Raw genomic sequence first — 23,145 nt, forward strand, 5'->3', positions numbered from 1 at the left:
GCATAAAGCAAAGAGCTGACATTAACATCTCCAATTTTGATATCATGTTTAATACCACTTTCCTTCATAATGTGATCCATATAGATAATGAATCACAGAGGGGATAATGTACATCCTTGTCTCACACCAGATTTAACATTAAACCATCTTCCTGTACTATTTTAAATCCAAACTGCTGATTTACAACTCAAATAACGACTAAGTATTGCTTGATATAATGCCCCATTGACACCATATATCTGTAGCGTATTGAATAGCTTCTCTCTTAGTACCTTGTCATATGCCTTTTCCAAATCGACAAAACTTAAATACAGATCTCTGTTATATTCCCATGCTTTCTTGACTATTTGTCGTAAAGTAAAGATCTGATCCTGACAGCCTCTATTTGGCCTGAATCCAGCTTGTTCTTCACCAAGCTTTTCTTCCACAATTCTTCTCAACTGTTTCTCAAGTATACTTGCATAGATCTTGCCAGGAACACTCAGTAGGGAAATAGCTCTGTAATTCTCACATTCAGTTTTATTTCCCTTTTTATATATGAGTACTATGAGAGCTCTACTCCAATCATCGGGAATTTGTCCCTCTGTCCAGGCTTTATGAACTATGCAGTGCAGCCACTGTAAGACTCTTATACCACCATACTTCAGCATTTCTTGTCAAATATCATCTACTCCTGCTGCCTTTCCACATTTCAAGCCTTTGATGGCTTTTTCTACTTCAAGTATGGATATGTATTCCTGACTGCATGTCTGGTCAGTGTTTTTTACCACCGTGCTGTCATCACTGCTTGCTTCATTTAGCAGTTTTTCAAAGTAATTACTTCATACTTCAAGGATATCTTTTTCTCCCGTTTTCCTGTCACATTTATCATCTCTAACTCCTTTTACAGCACTCTTTCCTCCATTCCTTCTTCAACAACCTCCTGAATATTTTGCCACTTCTTGATATTTATTTTCTATTTTCTTGCCAAAGTCTTCCCATGACTTTTGTTTAGCTAGTTCTTGCATTTGTCTCTGTATTCTCTAAGAGCACAATCTGACTTATTTGACAGGAACTTTTGTATGCTTTCTTCTTTTCCTTCACTGCCTCTTTAACTTCCTGTATCCACCAGGGAGTTCTGATTTTTTTTATCCTTGCAGACAACCTCACTGTTTTCAATGTTTTCTTCAGAGTTTGCCACTGAATCCCCAAGGTTTGATTCCTGTTCTCAAACTGTTTCATTTTTTCTTCAATAATCTTTGTGTATATAGTTCACATCTGAGAGCTGCTCAAATTTTATTCTCTTTAAAACTTTCTTACATGTTATTCTTTTCAATATGAAATTCAATTTTATCCTGCTCAAGACTAAATAGTGATCACTTCCGATTTCAAATCCTCTGTACACTTTGGTGTCCTGTACCAGGGAGAAAACATCACTATCAACAATAATATAGTCAATGAGACTTTTCTTATTCCTTGCCTCTTCACTCCATGTGAATTTGTGCACATTTTTATGTTGGAACATGGTGTTAGTAATAACCAGTCCATGTCCTGAGCAGAAATCCAACAGATATTTGCCATTATTATTAGCTTTGCTCTTTTCTCCAAATTTTCCCAAAATATTTTTCTGTCTGACAATCACTTCCTACTCTGCTATTTAGATCCCCAACAAGGAGGACCACCTTTTCCTTTTTCATTGTGTCAGTTGCTTTTTCTAAAGCCTCAAAAAATTCCTCCACTTCTACCTAAGTAAAACCTTCTGTGGGACCATAGGCAGTCTCATTGTCCAGTTCCCCATTCTCATATTTGCCCACATTACTCAACTTGAGACTGACTGCCATTCAAGAAAATTAGCATTGCCTAAATATAACATTTTGTATTTATTGCTCAGAAAGATCTCACCAGTTTTGTCTTTTTTGTTTCAGTCACCGCTATTATGTCGATCTGGTACTTATCTAATTCCTCATCTAGCTCCATTTCTTTGCCATTCAGGCTTCTTATGTTGATAGTACCGATCTTTAACTCTGGTGATGTTGAGTTGGGGTTTGTTTTCAGATTTGTTCCAGTAGCTGATTTTTCGCCGTTCACCCTGGTTCCCTGGTGAAAACAACGGGGGCCTTGTTTAACCAGGCGACGCCCCAGCCGGCATGAAATTTTGTCATGTCATACCATAATTTTTTTTTTTATTTTGGTTTAACCAATAAGAATACAATTTGGTCGGCTAAATCCCAAATTGCCAGCCCATCCTCGTTCGTTCAGTATCCAAGTAGATACCCAACAGGGTGCACCACAAGAAGGAGAGAATTTTACATTAGGTTAGAAGCCCTGGTCGGTTCTCCGCATTCCTTTAAAGGCTATGTGGAGGTCTCCTCTCAGTTATACAGCAAAGTTACCAAGTTAAATTTTATGATATTGAAAAGGTTTTCACATGCATCTTTATCTACTCTCCAATGAGGATCCATGAAGTCCATACTATATCAAGCCTTCGTATATTAGCGAGAATGTTATATTCAAAGTTTTTTTTCCACTTAGTTATAAATTAAAGATGTCAAGAAATTATATTCTTATTTAATTCTTTATCCACGTCCTTTAATCCTTTTTCCAAGGATAAAGGATTAAACAAGAATATAATTTCTTTGCATCTTTAATTTAATTGAGAATGTTATGTGCTTTATGGGAAGTAATTGATATATGTTCCATGAAGTGAAATGTAATCTTCAGTAAAGTTCCTTCTATGCCTTTAAAACAACTCAATTAAATGCATTCTTATTGCCAGAGGAAATGATTCTTCATGCCTACTTTAGCATTTGATGGAAAGATGTTTTTGAAGAAACTATTTTAAAAGAAGATACATGTAAGTATATTAGTTGAGTTTTTTTAACCTCTTTTAATGTGATTAAGGGATGTGAGAGGTAAGACAAACTGAACAAATGAGTAAAAAACAATAAAACATAATAAAATAAACAAAACAAAGAAAGATCAAAGAGAACAATGAGATAAAATTCTACTTAGAAAGTTCCCATATAGTCAAGTGAAAATATAAAACTTTTAATTAAATGTTGCATTAATTTATTTTATATCGTATTTGATGTCCATCTCAGAATTGAATTTAACTGTGAAAGTCAGAGTGAAAATACGGAACTTTTTCAAGTCACTTCTGGGCTCCAATAAATGTCTCACACCAGGGTTATTACTATATCAATAATAATAATAATACAGTGGCTGGTATTATTTGCAAAGTAGATGAAAATGAAAATCTGGAGTTTCCATCTAAAATTACAGCAATTTACAGATAAAAAAACACTGTTCTGGTGATAGCAAGCAGTATATGGAATTACGGTTTCATAGCAGTAGTGTCATTGTAGTACTAGTTTGAGGAGGATTAAGTAGGGGAGATGGTGAGTTGTTTGTATATATTGTGGATTAGTGCTCTCCTGCAATGAGTCCTTGAATTCCTTTGAGGTGTCACACAATAATTCTTTGAGCTCTCACTGTAATCTGTAGAATGGCCATATAAACAGATACACAGAATATTAGAAATTATTAATTGTAAAATCTACAGAGAATATAATTTGTCAGATTATTTTTAGGATAAAGAGAATAATTTAACATAATGAATTGCATTTATTGTATATATTTAAATGTTTAGACTAAATATTTTAATTTCTTTATACTTGAGCTTCATTCTCTGAAATTCACACGTCAGTCTTTGAAGTCAATGAACTATAAAATGCATGAATCTCAAACATTCTAACCAACCAATAAACAAAATAAAATAATAAATATAGTTAATTTACTCTCTACGGCTGATAACTAACTCAAAGGTTAGAAACAGACTGTCTTTTTTTTTTTTATGTTACTCCTGCCTGCAAAAGGTTATTTGAAAAAATATATATTCTTACCCCACCCACATTGTACTGTGGGTGGGGTAAGAATTTTTTTTCTATTTTTCTCAATTTTACATATATATATATATATATATATATATATATATATATTGTATTTTTAATTTAATTTATTTTTTGCATAGTCTGGAAACCCTGCTCTAGAGACCTAATAAGGAACTTTTTCAAACCACTTCTGGCCTCCAATAAATGTCTCATACCAGGGTTATTACTATATTTATTATAATAATAATAATAATAATAATAATAATAATAATAATAATAATACAGTGGCTGGTATTATTTGCAAAGTAGATGAAAATGAAAAGCTGGAGTTTCCATCTAAAATTACAGCTCCAAGTAGCTCATGACAAAATTTATTGGCTTTTTTTTTTTTTTTGGCATGCTACATATTCCACTGAAAGCAGTAGCCATTCAAATTTGTGCTTGTCTAAAAGTGACAATTTTCTGTTGAAAACTATATGTTTGAGATTAACAACTGAAAAGAAGTGAGAAATGTTTCAGCCAATATGGAAAATCCAAAGAAGAAAATACTTCTGAGTAGCTACGGTCAGGGACGGTTTTATCATTAGGTGACTCTTGACAATTGCCTAGGGTCGCTAAGACTTTGGAGCGCCAGATTTTGTTACATAGTTCGGGGGAAAATAACAATTTCAAAAAAAAATTAGTAAAACCTTGATTAATAATAAAAAACTGAAATAAGTCAAGCCGTCCTGGTGCTTGCTGATGATCCTACATTATTTTTGCCTTTCTCTATTTCTTCCACTCCACTGCTCTCTGTATACTTAACCTCAAGTGCAGAGATTTTTCCTTCTTCTGGCATCTGTCCCAAGATGATGAAAAATAGAGAGACAATGTATAGGGGCGTCTGAATTTTCTTTACCTTGGGGCATCAGATATTCTCAGACCAGCCCTGGCCACAGTACTGGAAATTTTGAAATAATCAAAACTTCATGATGAGTGGAAATACAGCTTTATTTAAATTAAAAATTAGGTATATTTTAAAATAAACTAAAAAGCACAATATATTCTATTATTCAGTTAGCAGGTGAAGGAATCCACATTGTATTACAGACCAAGCATCAAGCAAAACTGGATTCACTGTATACTGAAGAAAATAGATAGGCTTAAAATAAATTAAAAACAATGATTCACTGATAAAAGGATCCCAATTTTCAGTTGTAACTAAATTTCAACTGCTTTACATAAGTACACAATTTTTTAATTTTCTTTTTACCTCAGTCAAACATAAAAACAAAGTAAAAACAGCATTTTTACTTTGAGCAAAAGAATGATGCATTATGCAAATTAAGTACTAATATATATAACATCTTAATTACCTGATCTGTCTTCTAAATCTTCTAACTTTGCTCCTCTTTCTGCTATCTTGCCTATATTATCTCTCATCAAATTAGACACCTCTCCAACTTGAATTTGAACCCTTGATGCATACACAAATATTAAGAGAAATCTGATAAATTTAACTAATCCTGCTTTTATCTGCAGATATAAGAGCAGCAGAATTTTGGAAAGCAGCTTTAGTTTCTGATATAATTAACTCTTAAGTAATAATTCTTAACTAATAATCAGCACTTTTATTCACAAAAAATTGCTATTTTGAAGTTTCAAATTATATACTAGAGCAATACCTTCCTACTGTCAAAAGATTCATTTTTAACAGGTTGACTACCATGTCAATCATTGTGAGTGAGGGGGGGGGGATATCAAACTAGACAACAGTCCTACATCACTCCCCAGTGATGTAAAACTGTTAAAGAACAGCTTATAAGTGATGATATACTAAAGTTGACTTCCAACAGAAACAAGCTATTGAAGAATCTATCTCTTCAAAGATAGCTCTATAGCAATCAAAAAACTCTATAGCAATCAATGTGCTAAGTGTTTAGTCTCAGAAAAATCAGAATTTATGAATTATTTATCAATGGGAAATAATAGTGTGTGTGTGTGTGTATTCATAATCAAACCACTTTCTTCTATTTTTTACTATCTTCATACATGTCTATATAGCAACTAAGAAAATTAAATTTAATAGAACACAATATAATTACTTATAAAATATCCAGACAGACATATCACATAAATGAGGAAATTTATAGGATTAGATGCCTCTTTAAATGCTAGTGTTATAAACTATAGCAATTCTGTGATACAACAAGTAGAAAATATTTCATGCAGGTGAAATCATAGGAATGTTTACTTAAGTTCAAGTAAGAAAAATTATATATTCTGAGATGTATATGCTAGTGGGGATGAATGGGAGGATTCTTTGGCACTCATATTAGCTGCTTAATCAGAAATTTATTAATACAATAGATTCTGGTTAATTGGGATACATCGTAACTAGAACATTTTGGTGCAATTAAGTGACTACCCAATTATGCAAACTTTCATGTTAATACTAAAAAAGATATAAAAAGACAAACTAACATTTCATTCAGCAACAATTCATTTATTCAAATGAATTATAATAGTGAAATACATATTTAAATTTAAATGTCGATATTGAGAATATTGACAGAAACAATGATCTGCTGTCCTTAAAGTCTTTCAATATAAGCCTGTTTGAAATCATCATGACCCTAGCTTCTTAGTTAGCTCCTAACTTCATAGGAGCTAGCTAAGAATGAATTTAGGGCATCCTCAACATCAGGATCATTGCCTTCATGCTTCCATTTTTTGAGATGTTCCATGTTTTCCATGGCATGTCCATTCTTCTTGCAGTTATTTTATTGTTGTATCAAGCATGTAATCATAGATTTTGGTTTTCCAGTTATCTTTGCCAGACGACAATGACTGGTATTGGGCAAATGGCCTTTGATTTGGCAGTTTTTTGGCTAGTGAAATCATGATAGAGTTCTATAATTTATAAAATTAAAAATAAAATTATCCAAAAACAGAGCACTGAAAAATTTCTAGATTTTTCCGATTGGGTGCTGGCTCAGCATGAAAGATGGCAAGTGCACGTAACTGATGCTATGTTAGAAACTGTTCCCCTTAGAAGGTTGTTAATCATATTACACTGTATAACTTGAGTCATTGAGAGAAATGATGAGTCATTCACATGCATTATCTAAAACACGTGTGGAACAAAGCTGGTGAGTCATTTACAAGCTGCAGTCTAGAATGGTATGACCTTTGCTCTCCTCAGGCCAATAATCCTTAAACCACTGACCATTTACAAGCAATTACCTCAGAGGGATAATCTTGAGTGCTTTGATCTCCTGTTCCAAATAAGCAAAGAAAACTCTGCCAATTTTCTTGATTTGGTTTTATTTTTTAAGATTTGTCCCAAATAACTGGCTGCCCCAATTAACCAGATTCTACTATATATTATCCAGGTTTAGCATCAAGGAATCCATGGTCAAAGCAGTGGATTTATCACACTTTATGAGATTAGTTTGTTTATAATTGGAAGTGGTTTGATGATAATGATAGCCATCTAAATAAATCCATTAAGCTAAGTAAAGGCATAAAATTCAAGTTTAAAATGATTCAGAAATGACAAATGAAATTTGTGGCAACTGGCTGGAAGAAGAGGTAAAAGGAATTCCAAGTAATAATATGAGGAGAAATAATGGAGGAGAAAGTCAGCAAAGTGTATTTTAAATGTATCACATTCTTATATACCAAGACACAGAGCTGAGAGAATAATTCCACGTAGTTTGAATTATTAACTGGAGAAATTAAATTACATACTGTGAGATTTTTGAGTCATGGCTTCAGGACATTCTTGAGGTCAAACACATAATAGCAATTATAATGTTGTTAGAAGAGACTGAATAAGGAAAAGAGGAAGGATATCACTGCTTATTAGCTGTTACTTTCTTCTGTAATGAGATTAAAGAATTTCTATTTCAGACAAGAAGTTGAGATAGTGTGATGCATACAATCATTGAATCCATACAGCTGCACATGGAAGTGCGTTAATACAGTGCAAGAAATAATGAAGATGAATGAATGAATAAAGAAATGATACTTAGTGTTAAGGAAAAGAAAAAAAAATTATTAATGAGGAATTTTAATATGGAGATACAGACCAGGAGAGTGAAACAAATGATAATATGATAGCTCGAAAATTTTTCAAGTAACTTCATAACATTTATATGAATATGTATACCTAGGAGGAGGATAAATAATGAACTTTCTAATAATATATTAGGTTCATAATATAATGATATTAAGATCCTTCTGTGATAGCAACCATTTGCCATTAGAATGGAAATTAAGACAAAGAAGGGAATAATATGGATAACACTGAGTGAATAACATTAATGTCTAAGTTTATTCTGAAAAGTAAATTTCATAATAAATCTACTGGAAGAATAATCAAGTTCTTAAAGAAATATGCTGGGAAAAAACTACAGAAAGTATATAGACCTGATAAATCAACTTTTATTATTATTATTACACATTTCTAAACACTATCATTTGCACAATACCTGTCAGGATTCATTTTAAATTCAATCACAGACAGCACTCACAACCTACTCTGGAAACTCAGAGTAGGTTGTCTGCCATTCTCCAAGTAAAGAATCTAGTCCTCACATCATTGTTAACCACACCCCTACTCAATTTCCAGGGATGCCCCAAGTTCTCCTGTTACCACTAGTCATGTATTGAAAAATTTCCTCTGCATCAATCCTATAAAAACCCTTTTAATAACCAATCTCCTATATGATGAGCTGTGTGTATGACATTATCTTATATGTGTTGTCAGATGTGATTAAAGTGGTGGAGAGGCTGGTGAGAACCAGGATCCAGAACTGGTTTAACAATAATGGTATTATCTTTGATGAACAGCATGGATTTGCTAAAGGGATATCATGCTTAATAATCTACTTACTTATTACAATAAGGTGATGGCTTCATTGGACAGAGGAAAGGGAAACACAGTAGATTACTTATATTTTTCAAAGGCTTTTGATACATTACCACATAAGTTGATAGTCAAACTAGAGTGGATTGGATATTAGATTAGTGCATTGAATTGCAGATTAGTTATCTGATTGGTATCAGCAAGTTGTGTATGTGGGGAGCAATTTCCCAGAAGAGGAAAGTCACTAGTGGTGTGCGTGAGGGATCTGTTTTAGGGCCATTGCTGTTTAACCTGTATGTTAATCATATTGGCAAAGATATTCATATTGGGATATTCAGCTGTTTGAAGATGATGCAAAGTTGGGACGAACTATGAAGAGTAGAGCTGATGTTGTGGACTTACAAGAAGACTTGAATACATTCAGTGAATGGGCACAGGAGTGAGGATTCCAGTTCTATGTTGCAAAATGTAAGGTTTTAAAATTTGGGAAACAAAGATGGGATGTAGAATTTATGCTTGGTGGGGGATATATTGTTGGAGATACAGGAAATAAGAGATCTTGGGGTGATGGTGGATAAGGATCTAAAATTTAGAGGACACATTGCCAAAATTGTGAGGACAACACAACAAATTCTGGGAATGATGCAGAGGACACTGACTTGTAGAAGTAAGGAGATTCTTGTTCCATTATATAAGGCTCTGATTAGGCTACACATTGACTACTGTGCACAGATTTGGTCATCTGGTTTTCAAAAGGATGAAGATATGTCAGAAAGAGTCCAGACACAGCTAAGGTAGTTTTGAATATGAGGAAAGATTGATAAGATGATGCAATCTACAGAGTCTAGTGGATAGAAGGAAGAAACGTGTTATGATAGAGACCTACAAATTGATAATGGGTTGTTGTAGGATCAATGTTGAAGAGGTTTTACAGAAAACGGTGGAAGATCAGGGGAGAACAAGAGGTCATCCCTGGAAGCTGTATAAGGAGGGTGTGAACAAGGGAGTGAGCAGCAGGTTTTTTGCATACAGAGTTGTGAATGATTGGAATGAATGCCTTGCCTGAGAGTGTGGTATCTGCAGAGAATTTGAGTGTATTTAAGGTGCAGTATGATGAGCTGTGCATATGACAAAAGGACTTCCTAGATGAGTCTTTGACTACAAGGGATCTCAGGGTAATAATAATGCAATATATGTCTTCATAAAAACTACTGTTATAGAATTTTGCACAAAAATAATAGAGCCTGTGAAAAAAAAATAGGATCAAAACACTCTAAACCTGTATAGTGCTGAAGAGGAACTTACCACATTCCTACAACAGATAAATAGCCTTCACCCACACATTCAGTTCACCATGGAAAAAGAAAAGGCTGGTAGTTTACCATTCTTGGACATCCTCCTTACTCGCACATCCTCTGGTACTTTATCAACAGGTGTCTATCGAAAACCTACCTTTACTGGTAGATACATTCATCAAAAGTCTGCTCATCACACCTCTCAAAAAATTGGTGTTATCAAATCTTTAATTAATAGAGAACATAAAGTGTGCTCCTCACCCTTAAGCTTGCAACAAGAACTTTTCACTATAAAAGAGTTAATAGAATCTAATGGTTACAACCCTAATCAAATCCAGCAGATAATTGACTCCTATGTTCCAACACCTCAGGATTCTTCAACAGACCACAGAGTTCTAATCCCTTATATTTCAGGCATCTCAGAAACTATTGGCAGAATTTTGAAGAAGTATCATCTTATTCTCACATATTTTCCTATCAACAAATATTTCTCACTCGTTGCCATCTACAAAAGACAAACTGGATCCTCTATCATTAGCTGGTGTTTACCAGATACCGTGTGAATGTAATTTATCATACTTTGGACAAACAGGCATGTCTGTGGAAAAAAGTATTATATCGAATACATGAAACCTCATTAGTCTGGTCTAGCACAACATAGTATTGACACTAAACATAATACCCAGTGAGATAAAGCTTGTCTTCTCCACAGAATGCAAGTTTAAATATGAACACCTTTTTAAAGAAAATTGCGAAGCCCTTTTACATTGGCCAAATTTGAATCAAAATGACTGTCTCTCCCCCCCCCAAAAAAAGTTTGGGAGATTCTTATCTTATGCAACCATCAATGAAATAGTTTTTAAGAATTATTTAATAATATTTTATTAATAGTAATTTTCTGGCATGCAGCAACAATTTTAATTGGTAATCCACCGACTGTTCTGTACTTTGTATTCCATTCCTTTAACTGTTTGTTCTACACTAATGATGTACTGTTACTTTCAGTATGAAATATTTGTACCTTTAATTCATTAAAGTTATTACTGTTGGTTTTATACGTGGTAAGTTATTAAGTTTCAACAAATTAACAAATGTATGCATTACAGACACGTGTTATAGAATAAATGATAGTACCGACAACTCTTCAATTTATTTTTGTAATGAACATTCACAAATTTACCACCATCCTGGTCATTAACTTCTGGATCCTCTACACCTCTTCTTTAATCCCAAGAAAGCCAGGTGACCATATATGTGAGCAGTATTCCAGAAGAATTAAAAGCTTATAAAGAGGGCTAATCTTTAATGGCACCTGTGGCATAGTGATCAAGAGAACAAAACACATTAAACACAGTAACCAACTTTAATTAAAAACAGTAACCAACTTTAATTAAAATGGCACAAATATTTTTTACTGACGTAACATCCTCAGTGTGTGGAACAAATAAATATTCAAAGAGACAGAATACAAGGTAAATACAGCAATCTGTTAAGCACCAAAATAGCTCTGTGTGCTAGAAGAATTGTATTAAAAAGAAAATAAAGGCAAGCCTCATTTCATACGTGTTAAGTTATTAATTCCACCAAATAGTGGGGTTAAGTTATTAACCCCACTATTTCTAGAGGATACTGCATTTAGTATCAATACTATGTGCAAGACCAGGGAATTTGGAAAATACAAGGCATTTGGTAACACAGCAGCTACAGACAGAGGCAAAAGTTTATTTTTTGTCAATGGCAGGAGATTAGAAACTTTGTTGATCGGAAAATATGTGGGTATGAGTGGAACCACTTCAAGATTCTGCCTACAAGTTTGGAGATGCCAATATTTAAATTGGAATGATTGCCTCTCTCTTCTGCAAGTCTGAGAGATTCTCATCCTGTGAAAACATCAGATTTTTTTTATTTTAACCATCCTCTCAACAAGCTGCTACTGTTTCAATGATTAGCCAATTGCTGTATTTACCTTGTAAATACAGGGAAATGCTGGTAGGCCATTCACCTCTCTATCAGTAGGCGAACATAACTGGTGAAGCATATTAGGGCCAATCACCTGATATGTGGATAACTTTAGATTATGAAAGGAAACAACAATACAAAATGAAACCACAGAGCAAACTTCAATCCTCCCCCTATGGTGGCTGGAGGTCAAAACCCACAGGGAAGCCTTCAGCCTGATGAAAGAAAGAAGCGCTCTAAACTCATCTAAACACTATTTCTGGAAGAAACCCATAATCATCTCAACATACGATGTTTGTCCTCCTAAAATGTGGAAAATTTTAAGAACTTTGCAGGAGAGCAGAGGCAGAACACGTAGATGCAATCTGCATATAGGAGCATCGATGGAAAACCCACCTGGCATTCAATGAAATCAGGTCCCATAATCATAAATGGACCTTTGTGTACTCATCTGCAGATCAATCTGGATATGGCAGTCGGAATCCTGGTAAACAACAGAGTCTACAAAAATATTCTATCAATAGAAAGTGTTTCAAAAAGAATAATAGCTATTATAATAAATGTAAACCCAAAAATAACAATTACATGTGCACCTACAGAAGCAGCAGAGGATAAAGACAAAGAAATCTTCTATCAAAACCTAGCCGACTACATTATCAAAATACCTGCACAGAATATGCACATAATTGGAGGGGATTTCAATGCACAAATCGGAAAAGATGTAGCTGGAAACACAAAAAACATAGGACATATACTTACCATGACTCGACCAATGGAAATGGCTATCTTCTTGTGGACTTTTGCAACTCTCAGAACTTGATATCTCTTCAATCAAAATTCCCAAATAAATTAGAAAGAAAATGGACCTGGCAACATCCCAATGGAACTAAGGCTCAAATTGATCATATCTTAATAAATGGCACATGGATAAGGTCAGCCCAAAACTGTAGAGCATACAACAACATAGAATTAAACTGTGATCACAGAATTGTAAGTGCACGATTAAAACTACGACTAAGAGCATCTAAATCACAAAAAACACCTCAGATACAATTGGGAAGAATTAAGTGACTCTACCAAGGCAAATCAATTCCAGCAATTCACAAAGTACAACCACCCATAAGCAGTATCGAATGATAACGCAGACAACATATTTAAAGCAATAGCTAGCATCATTCATCAAGCAGCCTCCCAAACATTTCTTCAATCAAACACAAAAAGTGTAGATAAAGACTGGGTAACCAAAGAAACAAACTCACTGATTGACAAGTGCAATAATATAAAATGCAAAGTAAAAACCCAAGATTCCCTTTGATATAAAAATGAACTAAAGCAATTAAACACAGAGGTATATGAAGCTCTCTCAAAAGATAAAGAAGCATACATCCAGAACATCTGTCAAGAGCTAGAAACTGTCAAAAATTGCACAAAACAAGAGGAACTTACAAAATGGAGAAGTCCCTGAGCACAACAGAAAGAAAACCCAGAGTACTGAGAATCAAGAAAAAGATGGAACCTCGTTTGAAAACAAGACCAAAGAACTTGATGAATGGAAGGCACACTTCCAAACACGCAAATCCCAAACATTGATTTCATCTTGAAAACCATAGTACCGGAAACTCCTAGCATCAACTGCGATGATTTCACCATGCAGGAGTTCACAACGGCCCTTGAACAACAAAAAGCATGAAAATCACCAGGAACAGATGGCATCACAGTTGAGGCTTTAAAGCACTGCTCTACAGATATCAAACAACTTCTATACATATATAACTTTGCACTTTCCTCTGAGAAGGTTTCTGAACTGTGGAAAGAGGGTCTAATAATACCAATTCCAAAAAAGGGTAACCTAAACAAACCTGAAAACTACAGAGGAATCACACTCCTCTCTACTCGACTAAAAATCTACAATAGAATGATATTAAATAGAACTGAACCACATAACTCCATTACTTCGTACAAACCAGGCAGAATTCCTCAAAAAACGTGGTAGTCTAGAACACACTCACTGCATCAGAAGATTAATAGAAGGTTCAAAGGACAAGAATCTACCATTGGTTTTGAACTTTATTGACTTTACTAAAGCATTTGATTCTGTTGACAGGGAATGGCTATGGGAACTGCTCAAACTTTATGGCATTCCACCTAAACTTATCAGGGCAATCAAGGCACAGTAATAGTTAACGGAGACAAAACAGACAGTTTTTCCATCAACACAGGAGTCCTACAGGGAGATATTCTGGACCCATATCTCTTCATCATAGTGATTGACTATATTTTTAAATTAATGCAAGTTAAAATATATACAGACCCATATATACAGATGCACCTTGAAGACCTGAGCTTTGCAGATGATATAGTCCTCATCGACTCCAACATTACAGATGCCCAAAACCATTTCAACAGCCTTAGGAGAACCGCAGAAATATTTGGACTAAAAATAAACTCCCAAAAAATATTAAACATCAGATAGATGGGCACATCTATATAAATCAAAATCATCACCTTGCAGAAGTAGAGGACTTTGTTTACCTTGGATCACACATCTCAGACTCCTTAATAGACATTAAGGCAAGAAAACAGAAAGCACTGTAGTTCCACAGAAGTCCTAATAAAGTATGGAAGTCGAGCCTCATCACAAAGGAGACAAAGATTCGTTTTTACAAGTGCACCAGCCAGTCTATCTTTTTATAAGGCTCCCAGACCTGGAACATCTCAACAAAAGCAGCAACCAATATTATAAATAGCTTTGAAACTACTTGTCTAAGAAATATCCTGGATTACTCCTGGGAAGACCACATTCCCAACTCTACTATATTAGATGAAACCCAGCAAGATCCTCTAGTCAGCATTGTTCAAAGAAACCAAATAAAATGGCTTGGCCACCAACTCAGACATCCACCCTCTGTACCCTTTGATGCTCTGGTCCTCTATGCCCCTACAGATGGAAAAAAGAAAAAGAGGCAGACCCCGAACTCCATATTGGAAATACATCAGCAATATTCTCCCCCAACTCTCTGTATCAGAGATCCGTCAATTATACAGAGAAGCCAGGTTTTCCTTCACGTCATAACTTCCAAGTCCTATCTTAGTGTACACAGGCTACTTATTTGTTTTGATTGGTTTCCCTATTCATAATTGTAAAATTATAAATAAATGATGATGACCTTGTATTTTATCTGAATTGCTTGTTTGTTCTATACACTGATGATGTAATGTTAATTTCAGTGCAAAATATATGTGCTATTTGCATTAAATTTATTTACTGTGTTTAATATATTTTGCTCTCTTATAAAAAAGGTAAAGCTCCTTATCACTGCTTGTCAATGCTGATGTATTTAAATCATCTTGCAAAGTCCCTACATCTTTATTAATTATTGCTTGGCTCAGTTCTGCACCAACAAACAATTGAATATTTTTCTGAGATCATTTTCTAGATGACTAATGTATAAATTAAATAGCAGTGGGCTGAGTATGGAGCCCTGTAGCACACTGTTAGTCACAGGCATTCTCTTGGCCTTAACCCCTCCATAAACTACTCTATCCATCAGCCACTACTTACTTATCCACATCACCAGTTTTTCACATCCATGCCCATGTGCTCCAATTTATGTAAATGTTTCATGCGGTATCCCCCCCAAATGCCTCTGTGAAGTCCAACAGACCTTTCCTTTATCTAATATCAATTAGATAAAGGAAATGTAGCAATTTCCTTTATCTAATTGAGTTTCCACTTTATTATGAAAAATGAGTAAATTACTGATGCATGACATATGCCTCATGAAACCGTGCTATGTCCCACCACTGACAGTAGAGTATCCTATTCTGAATCATCCATTCCTGAATTTTGTATATAACCAACATTTCCAATATTACTGACTACCATTCCTGAGATGCTGAATGGCCAACAAATTCTGCCTCTGTCTTGGAGCTTCCTTTATGCAACCCCCCCCCTCTTTCCACTCTTTTTGGACCAACCTGGAGCTGAGAATTGAATAAAACAATCTGATCAAAAGCATTGACAATTCCCTAGCACATTCACATAATACAAGAGCTGATATCCTATCTAATACCATATATTCACATTAAGGTTTTCTGCAAGAATTAAGCAATTTCTTACATCTACTTCTATTTCTACATCAGATCTTGCCCCATCTTTTATTGCAACATTTCCAACAGATGGATGATACACCTTTTCAAAGTGATCATTAGTAATTCAACTATTTTATCTGCTTCAGTCACCTCTCTACTGTCAGCATTCATCAAAATTATTCACACTCTGATTTTGTATTCCTTACCATACTGGTTATCCGCTTCTGACTTGTACTGCTCAAGGACTTGATCACCTTTCTCTTTGAATTTCTTCAACAAACTTTTTTCTCTCTCAATTTTTTTTTTTCCAGTCTTGCTTAATGATGCTGCTCATCCATTTAATTCTCACTTGATTTATCCTCGTGACTAGGGATGCAGTCCACTACTACTTCCTTCAAATACCCTTTAGACTATATCCCATGCTCTATAATTCCCCTGCAGTTTCTTTTGCCATAACAATGTTCTTAGATTCTCCCAAGTTTATTGTAATTATCTATAATTCCATATATACCATTCTTAACTGAAATTTCATTATGTTCCATTTCCACTTCCCAAGTCAAGATTGCATGATCATCCTCATCCACTGGCAGCAGTGTGGCTACTTTCATTACAGACAACTCTTCTGATGCAGGCACCAGATCTAATGCTCTTAAACCACTGCCACTTTCCATCACATGCTGTCTCAGATAATTTCTGCACAAATTCAAATTCAATTTCCTTCTGCAATGACTTTTTCTTTGTGATATCCTTTCCTTCTTTTAATCTATGTCTCTGCAACGGTGAAGTCTCCAGTAATAATTACTCATTCTCCACTCATTGAGTTTACAAGAACTTTGTAAGTAATAGCTATTTAGATAACACTAGTTGCATATCTAATTAAATATTGTAAAGGAAAATTGAATTACAGCCAACTGGGTATGCTAAGATAAATTAAAGTGCTTTTACAGATATGTAAAAAAAAGAATAAAGATTAAAGAATCAAAATGAGCATAACCAACTCTTCAGGAAAAGAAAACTTAGGTGATGTAAACTATTGAGGATATCCTGGATTTCTATTTAATTTTTCCTTTACTTTGTAACACTAATAAGACTGTCTAGAGTTCTTCACTTTATTGCAGTGACCCATTTCAATAAGGATGGGTCACTGCGATAAAATGAAGAACTCTAGACAGCCTTATTAGTGTTACAAAGTAAAGGAAAAATTAAATAGAAATCCAGGATATCCTCAATAGTTTACATCACCTAAGTTTACATGAGAAGCAAACTTACAGTTTACTTCTCATGAAGAGGTCATGAAGAACTAGAACCAGGTGAACTCTCTGACATAGTTTATTTGAATTTTAGCAAAGCCTTTAATGGAATTCCACATAACTGGCAGATTAAAATATGCCAGATGGTAATGACTGTGCCTAGTGAGATGGGTAAGGTGTGATATGACAAAAACACAAAGAAGCAGCATTTAGAGGTAAAATATTTAAGAGAAGGTAGTTAGGAATGGGGTGTCCCAGAGGATTTGGTATTAGGGCATTTGGATTGTGGGTCACAATCTACTATTGTGGCCTATTGGCTATATAATCTAATATTGTAAAGTGCTTAAAGAAGAACTAAATGTATGGATGGACTGCATTATTATATCCTAAAAATATATATTTTTAGGTGAATCCATCTCCCCACTTCCAACAAAAGATTGAAAATCTATGGTATATTAACCATAGGTTAACCAATTGTGACAGAACTTTTTTCATGTCACTTCATGCCTATAATAAATAGTGTGGTGGTTTCATACTAACAGATGAAATAAATCTACCAGCTAAAGACATTCACAAACATCCTTGTGCATGGTAGGAATGAAGAGCCTAATGGATAGTGTGTGGATACATTATATCCACTTGGCCCACCAGGCTGGCTAATTGTAATTTGCTGAATTTATCTAATAGGAGTTCAATCTGAAGTTAAAGTTCAAGACATATATACGATATCAGAACAGTTACTTAAGTTGAACAAAATGTTAATTCTTAGGTTTTGAAGAAGTCTGTTGCACTTAGTAGAAACCAAGCTCTACAAGAGGACATAACACAATGCTTGTGAAGAAGAGAGAGAGCATATAGACAAAGTTAATATTTTCATGTGGAATGGCTTTCAGCAACAAGTTCTAGAATCTGCAGATACATGTAGATTAAGGATAAACAGTTATTCCTGGAAGAATAACTGTTTATTTAATTAAAAATTAAACAAAAAAGGAGATAAGAGCATGAAAAGTAAGTTATGTGCAATTAAGCACATGCTTACCGACATGTAAAACAGTGGTTAAAGGAAGGTAAAATTAGATTATGATAAGAGATTAACCAAACAGGTGAAAGGGAATCCCAAAGAAATTTTTTGTTATGTGGCAAGTAGGAGGAAGAATGAATATGGAAGGATAACGTTAATGAGTACAGATGGTAGAGAAGTAACAGAGGCAAACAAAATTGTTGAGCTACTGAGTGATCATTATGCAAGGGTATAACATCCAAGTGAAGATACTGTCATAACAGAAGTTAAAGAATTGGAAATACTTAGTATATTGCAGAATTTCAGTACAAATAAAGCTGTGGAATTTAATGGGATATTGGCTTGCATTTGAGAGGGCAACATGGTGTGTAGTGTTTGCAGAGAGCTCCTGAAAAGATAAGTATTGAATTTATTTTGAGAATAAATTGGCAATATTGATTCAATCTTGATTGTTTGTTTTTGGTAGCTTGGTGTGTCTGTGTGATTTTTGGGTTGATTTCCACTTTAATTAAACTAGTAGTTTAAAGATATAATTGATAGTGTAGCTCATGGCGCCAATGCGATGAAAAACAACGGTGATCAAGACTTCATCGTCTTTGTTCAAAAACTTTAATGTAAGGAATTCGTCCAGTGTGACATGTGTGGTATGTATGCATTCCCAAAAGAGGCTGGAGTTTGGCTGTGCCAAAAGTGAAAGGAAAGTGAGGAATTGAAGTGTGGGTCAGGTCATGAGATAGTTGTTGTAGAAGAAAGCCAGAATGTGAAAGAAAATAGTGGTTTGACAGTAAATTGTGATGTTGTACAAGATAGCAATGAGAGCGGTGATGAAAGAGAGAGTGGAAATAATTATAGAGAGAGAAAATGGTTTGAATGATGAAAAAAATGAGAAATTAGCTGTGATGGGTGAGATCGCACGATTATGCAGAGTAATACACAGGGCAAAGCGACAGTTGGAGAGACTGCAAAACTCTTTCCCGAGCACCTCGGCAAATGGAAATAAGCAAGTGTACGAAAGGAATGATAAGCGTATGATCGGGAGTGTTTCAGAAATGAAGGAAAGAACATTGTATGACTCGTTAGTAAGAGGTGTGATTGATGAGAGTTTAACTAAATCGTACTTACCAGGTGCAAAAATTAAGGATGTAAGTGAGAGTATTAGAGCGCAGAAGAAGAGGGTGAAAGAAATGATAGTCGTAGCAGGAACGAATGATTTGATATGAGAGAGGACGTGAAGGAATTATTGGAGGTAGCAAAAGAAAAGAGTGACAGAGTTAGGATGGTGAGTCTGTTGCCGCAGTATGACAAAGAAGAGTTTAGAAGGAGGGCCATAATTGCAAATGACTTTATGCTCAGGTTATGCAGACATTGTGGTGTGGAGTTTGTGGATGTGTGGAGTGAGTTTGATGGGTGAAAGGATTTGTGCAAGATGGATGGCTTACATTTCAATAGATTTGGTGTGTGAAGACTGGAAAAAGTGTTGCTGAGTGAAGTGAGAGTGGATGTGCAAAATCAGGGAAACTAGAACTATAAAGGAGGGGAGGAAGTGGATTTGCAGACATCAGTGAGGCAGTTGAGTGTAACAATGTTTATAATGTGCCCGAGCCAGCACAAAGGACATGAAATCAGAATGGGATAGTTAGTATAACACATCAATATAGGGGTGGGACAAATGGACCTCGGCATTTCATGTATACTAATGCCAGGAGTATTAGGAACAAGGAGGAAGAATTTTTGGCCTTGATTGGCACTTCCTGGCCACATGTTATTGGCATTAGTGAAACATGGCTGACAGAAGATGATATAGCTAATGGGATTGAATGTGAGGGGTATGGTGTGTTCGGGAGTGATAGGGAGAATAAAATGGAGGGAGGAGAGTTATTGATGATAGCTGATGAACTGCAACAAAGGAGAATAGACGTTGTATTGCAGGATAGTGAAAAGAGCTCATTTGAGGCTATTTGGTGTGAGATTGAGACTAACGGAACAAAATGTACAGTTGGGTGCTCCTATAGTACCAGGTGATGGAATAGATGGTGAAGATAGTATATGCATAGGCAAATTGATGAAATGAGTGGAAGGAGGGTAATTATTATGGGGGATTTCAATTATGGTAACACTGATTGGAAGGAGGAGAGGACACATGTGAGGAAAGAACTGGATTTTATCCAATTACTGAGGGATAACTATCTGAGACAGCATGTAATGGAAAATACTAGGGGTTCGAGAGTGCTTGACCTAGTAATAGCATCTGGGATTTTGACTGTAATCAATATGACCATGTTGCCACCTATTGGTGAGAGAGATCATAGGGTCTTGACCTGAGAGGTGGCTAAATGGGTGAAACTTTCGATTAAGACAGGGTACATGTCGAATTACCATGCTGGCAAGTATGACAAGCTTAGGAGATTGCTTTGTTCAGTGCCATGGCATGTAAAACTGCAAGGGTTGGATGTTGATAGGGCATGGGAAGTGGTCAGGGAGCATTTGCAGGAGGTTATGGCTGACTGTATACCTAGAGTCCGAATAGTAAATCAAGTAGGGGTTAAATGGATGAATAACACCATTAAACTGAGATGGATAGGAGGGTGGTTGATGGAGAGATACCAGAGAGTAGTTTACTCAGGAGTAGAGTCCAAAAGACGGCCTGTGACTAGTGGTGGCTGCAGTGTTCTTGGACTGCTGCTGTTTAATTTGTTCATTAACGATACAGGGAAGGATCTGAGAGGAACGGTTCATTTGTTCACTGATGATGCTAAGTTGGGTAGGGCAATAGTGAATGCAGATGTCAAAATTTTGCAGGATGATTTGGATAGATTGGAGGTCTGGGCTAAGGAGAATGGATGTCAATTTAATGTGGCAAAATGTAAGGTTATGCATTTTGGGGTGAAAAGATTAGCAGCAGTATATCACATTGGTGGAACTGCACTCCAGGAGATTGATGAGGCCAGGGACTTGGGAGTGTTGGTGGATAGGGAGTTGAAGTTTAGGGGGAACATCGCAAAAGTGGCTAAATCAGCTCATCAAATCGCTTTGATGCTGAAGAATACTTTGACGAGCAGAGTTAAGCAAGTTATTGTTCCGCTGTATCGAGCCTTGATAAGTTCCCATCTTGATTACTGTGCCCAGATCTGGTCACCTAGGTTTCTTCTTGATGGGGAGGAGGTTGAGAGGATCCAAAGGCGAGTGACCAAGATGATAGTAGGTCTATGGAATGAACCTCATGAGAATAGGTTGAAGATTTGTGGGTTGCAAAAATTGGTTGATAGGCGGAAAAGGGGAGATAGGATTGAGACATTCAAATTGCTGAAGGGTTTCTACAGGATTAATTCAGAGGGTATTTTTGAGAACAGGACTGGTGGTGGGAGGACTAGGGGACATCCATGGAAATTGGGCAAGAGTGTAGTTAGTAAGGGTGTTAGAGCTAGGTTTTTTACTTTTAGAGTGGTGAATGAGCGGAATAAGCTGCCAGAGTCTGTTGTGGGTGCTATGACAGTGAATGAGTTCAAGGCAAAGTATGATAGATACTGTGTGAATGTCAAATAGTTGTGATGGACATGATGTTTAGGGCCTCCCTCGATGAGTCTAAGGACTCCTTGGAGTCGCCCGTAATAATAATAATAATTTTACAAGCATGTGTAGGGGAACTGGTGATGCTTTTGACTAGACTATTTAATTTAAGTCTAAGCTCTGCTAAAGTCCCTAAGTCTGTGGTAGCAAATGATAGACCAATTAATATCACAGGAGTGGTGATAAAAGTTAGTCAAAAAGAGAATTAGGAATGGTGGATAACAGTATGATATGCTATGAGGGAAAGCATGGTTTTGTGAAGGGTCAGTCATGACGTAGTAATCTAACTTTTTATAATAGTGACAGCTGAGTTGGATAAAGGGAATGGCTACATGATGCTGCTGGATTTTGCAAAGGTACTTGACAGGATACCACGTGGAACTCTAGTACGTAAACTGCAACAAATGGGGATGGATATGAAACTGGTGGTATGGATAAAAGGGTGGCTGATGGACAGATACCAAAATAGGTATGGAGGAGCAGAATCCATAACAGATGTCAATTTAATGTGGAAAGTGGAAAGATGCATTTTGGGATACAAAGATTACAAGCTGCATACCACATTGGAACCAGGGATCTGGGGATAGTAGTAGTACATAGAGAGCTGAAGTTTAGAGGATATGCTACTCAAGTAGCCAGGGTAGATAACAGGATTACTTGGTTACTGAAGAACACACTGACAAACAGAAATAAGGGAGTTATCATGCCATTTATAAAGCCTTGATATGACCACATTTGGATTACTGTATTCAGGTTTGGTCACCTGGGTTTCTTGGGAATGAGGAAGTGATATGAGGGTATGAATCTCTCTTTCCAACCAAGGTAAAAATGTTGCACTGTCTTTATTTTACCTAGTAAAACTTGAAGTAACCCTTATTTGACTTAATAAAGCCCCCAAGCACAAGAGTAGTGCTTTGGGGCTTTATTGCTGGCAATTTGGATATGCCAAAGAGAAGCTGTAAAGCTTCCTTTAAGTGAAAAGGTGAAAGTACTTGACTTTATAAAGAAAGAAAAATAATCATATGCAGAGGTTGCTAAATTTCTATTCAAAACTTTTATTGCAGTATAGTGTTATAATTGTTCTATTTTATTATTAGTTATTATTGTTAATATCTTACTGTGCCTAATTTATGAATTAAATTTTATTGTAGGTATGTAAGTATAGGAAAAAATATAGTATATATAAGGGTTCAGTACTATCTACGATACCAAGCATCCACTAAGGGTCTTGGAACATATT

At 35.6% G+C, this 23,145-nt stretch overlaps 1 protein-coding gene across 1 annotated transcript in view; it reads right to left on the bottom strand.

Annotated features, from left to right (window-relative positions):
* LOC150098077 (vesicle-associated membrane protein 4-like) overlaps window positions 1–23,145 on the bottom strand; it is a 100,141-nt gene that overhangs the window by 25,256 nt on the left and 51,740 nt on the right. Inside the window, exon 5 of the mRNA XM_090406380.1 lies at window positions 5,225–5,325. Within this exon, the coding sequence (XP_090262506.1) occupies window positions 5,225–5,325 (101 nt within the window). The remainder of the gene's footprint in view (window positions 1–5,224; window positions 5,326–23,145) is intronic.

Source organism: Typopeltis vanoorti, chromosome 16 (genome assembly GCF_054136105.1).
Source record: "Typopeltis vanoorti isolate ZY-2024b chromosome 16, IOZ_Tvanoo_1.0, whole genome shotgun sequence".
Classification (NCBI taxonomy): Eukaryota; Metazoa; Arthropoda; class Arachnida; order Uropygi; family Thelyphonidae; genus Typopeltis; species Typopeltis vanoorti.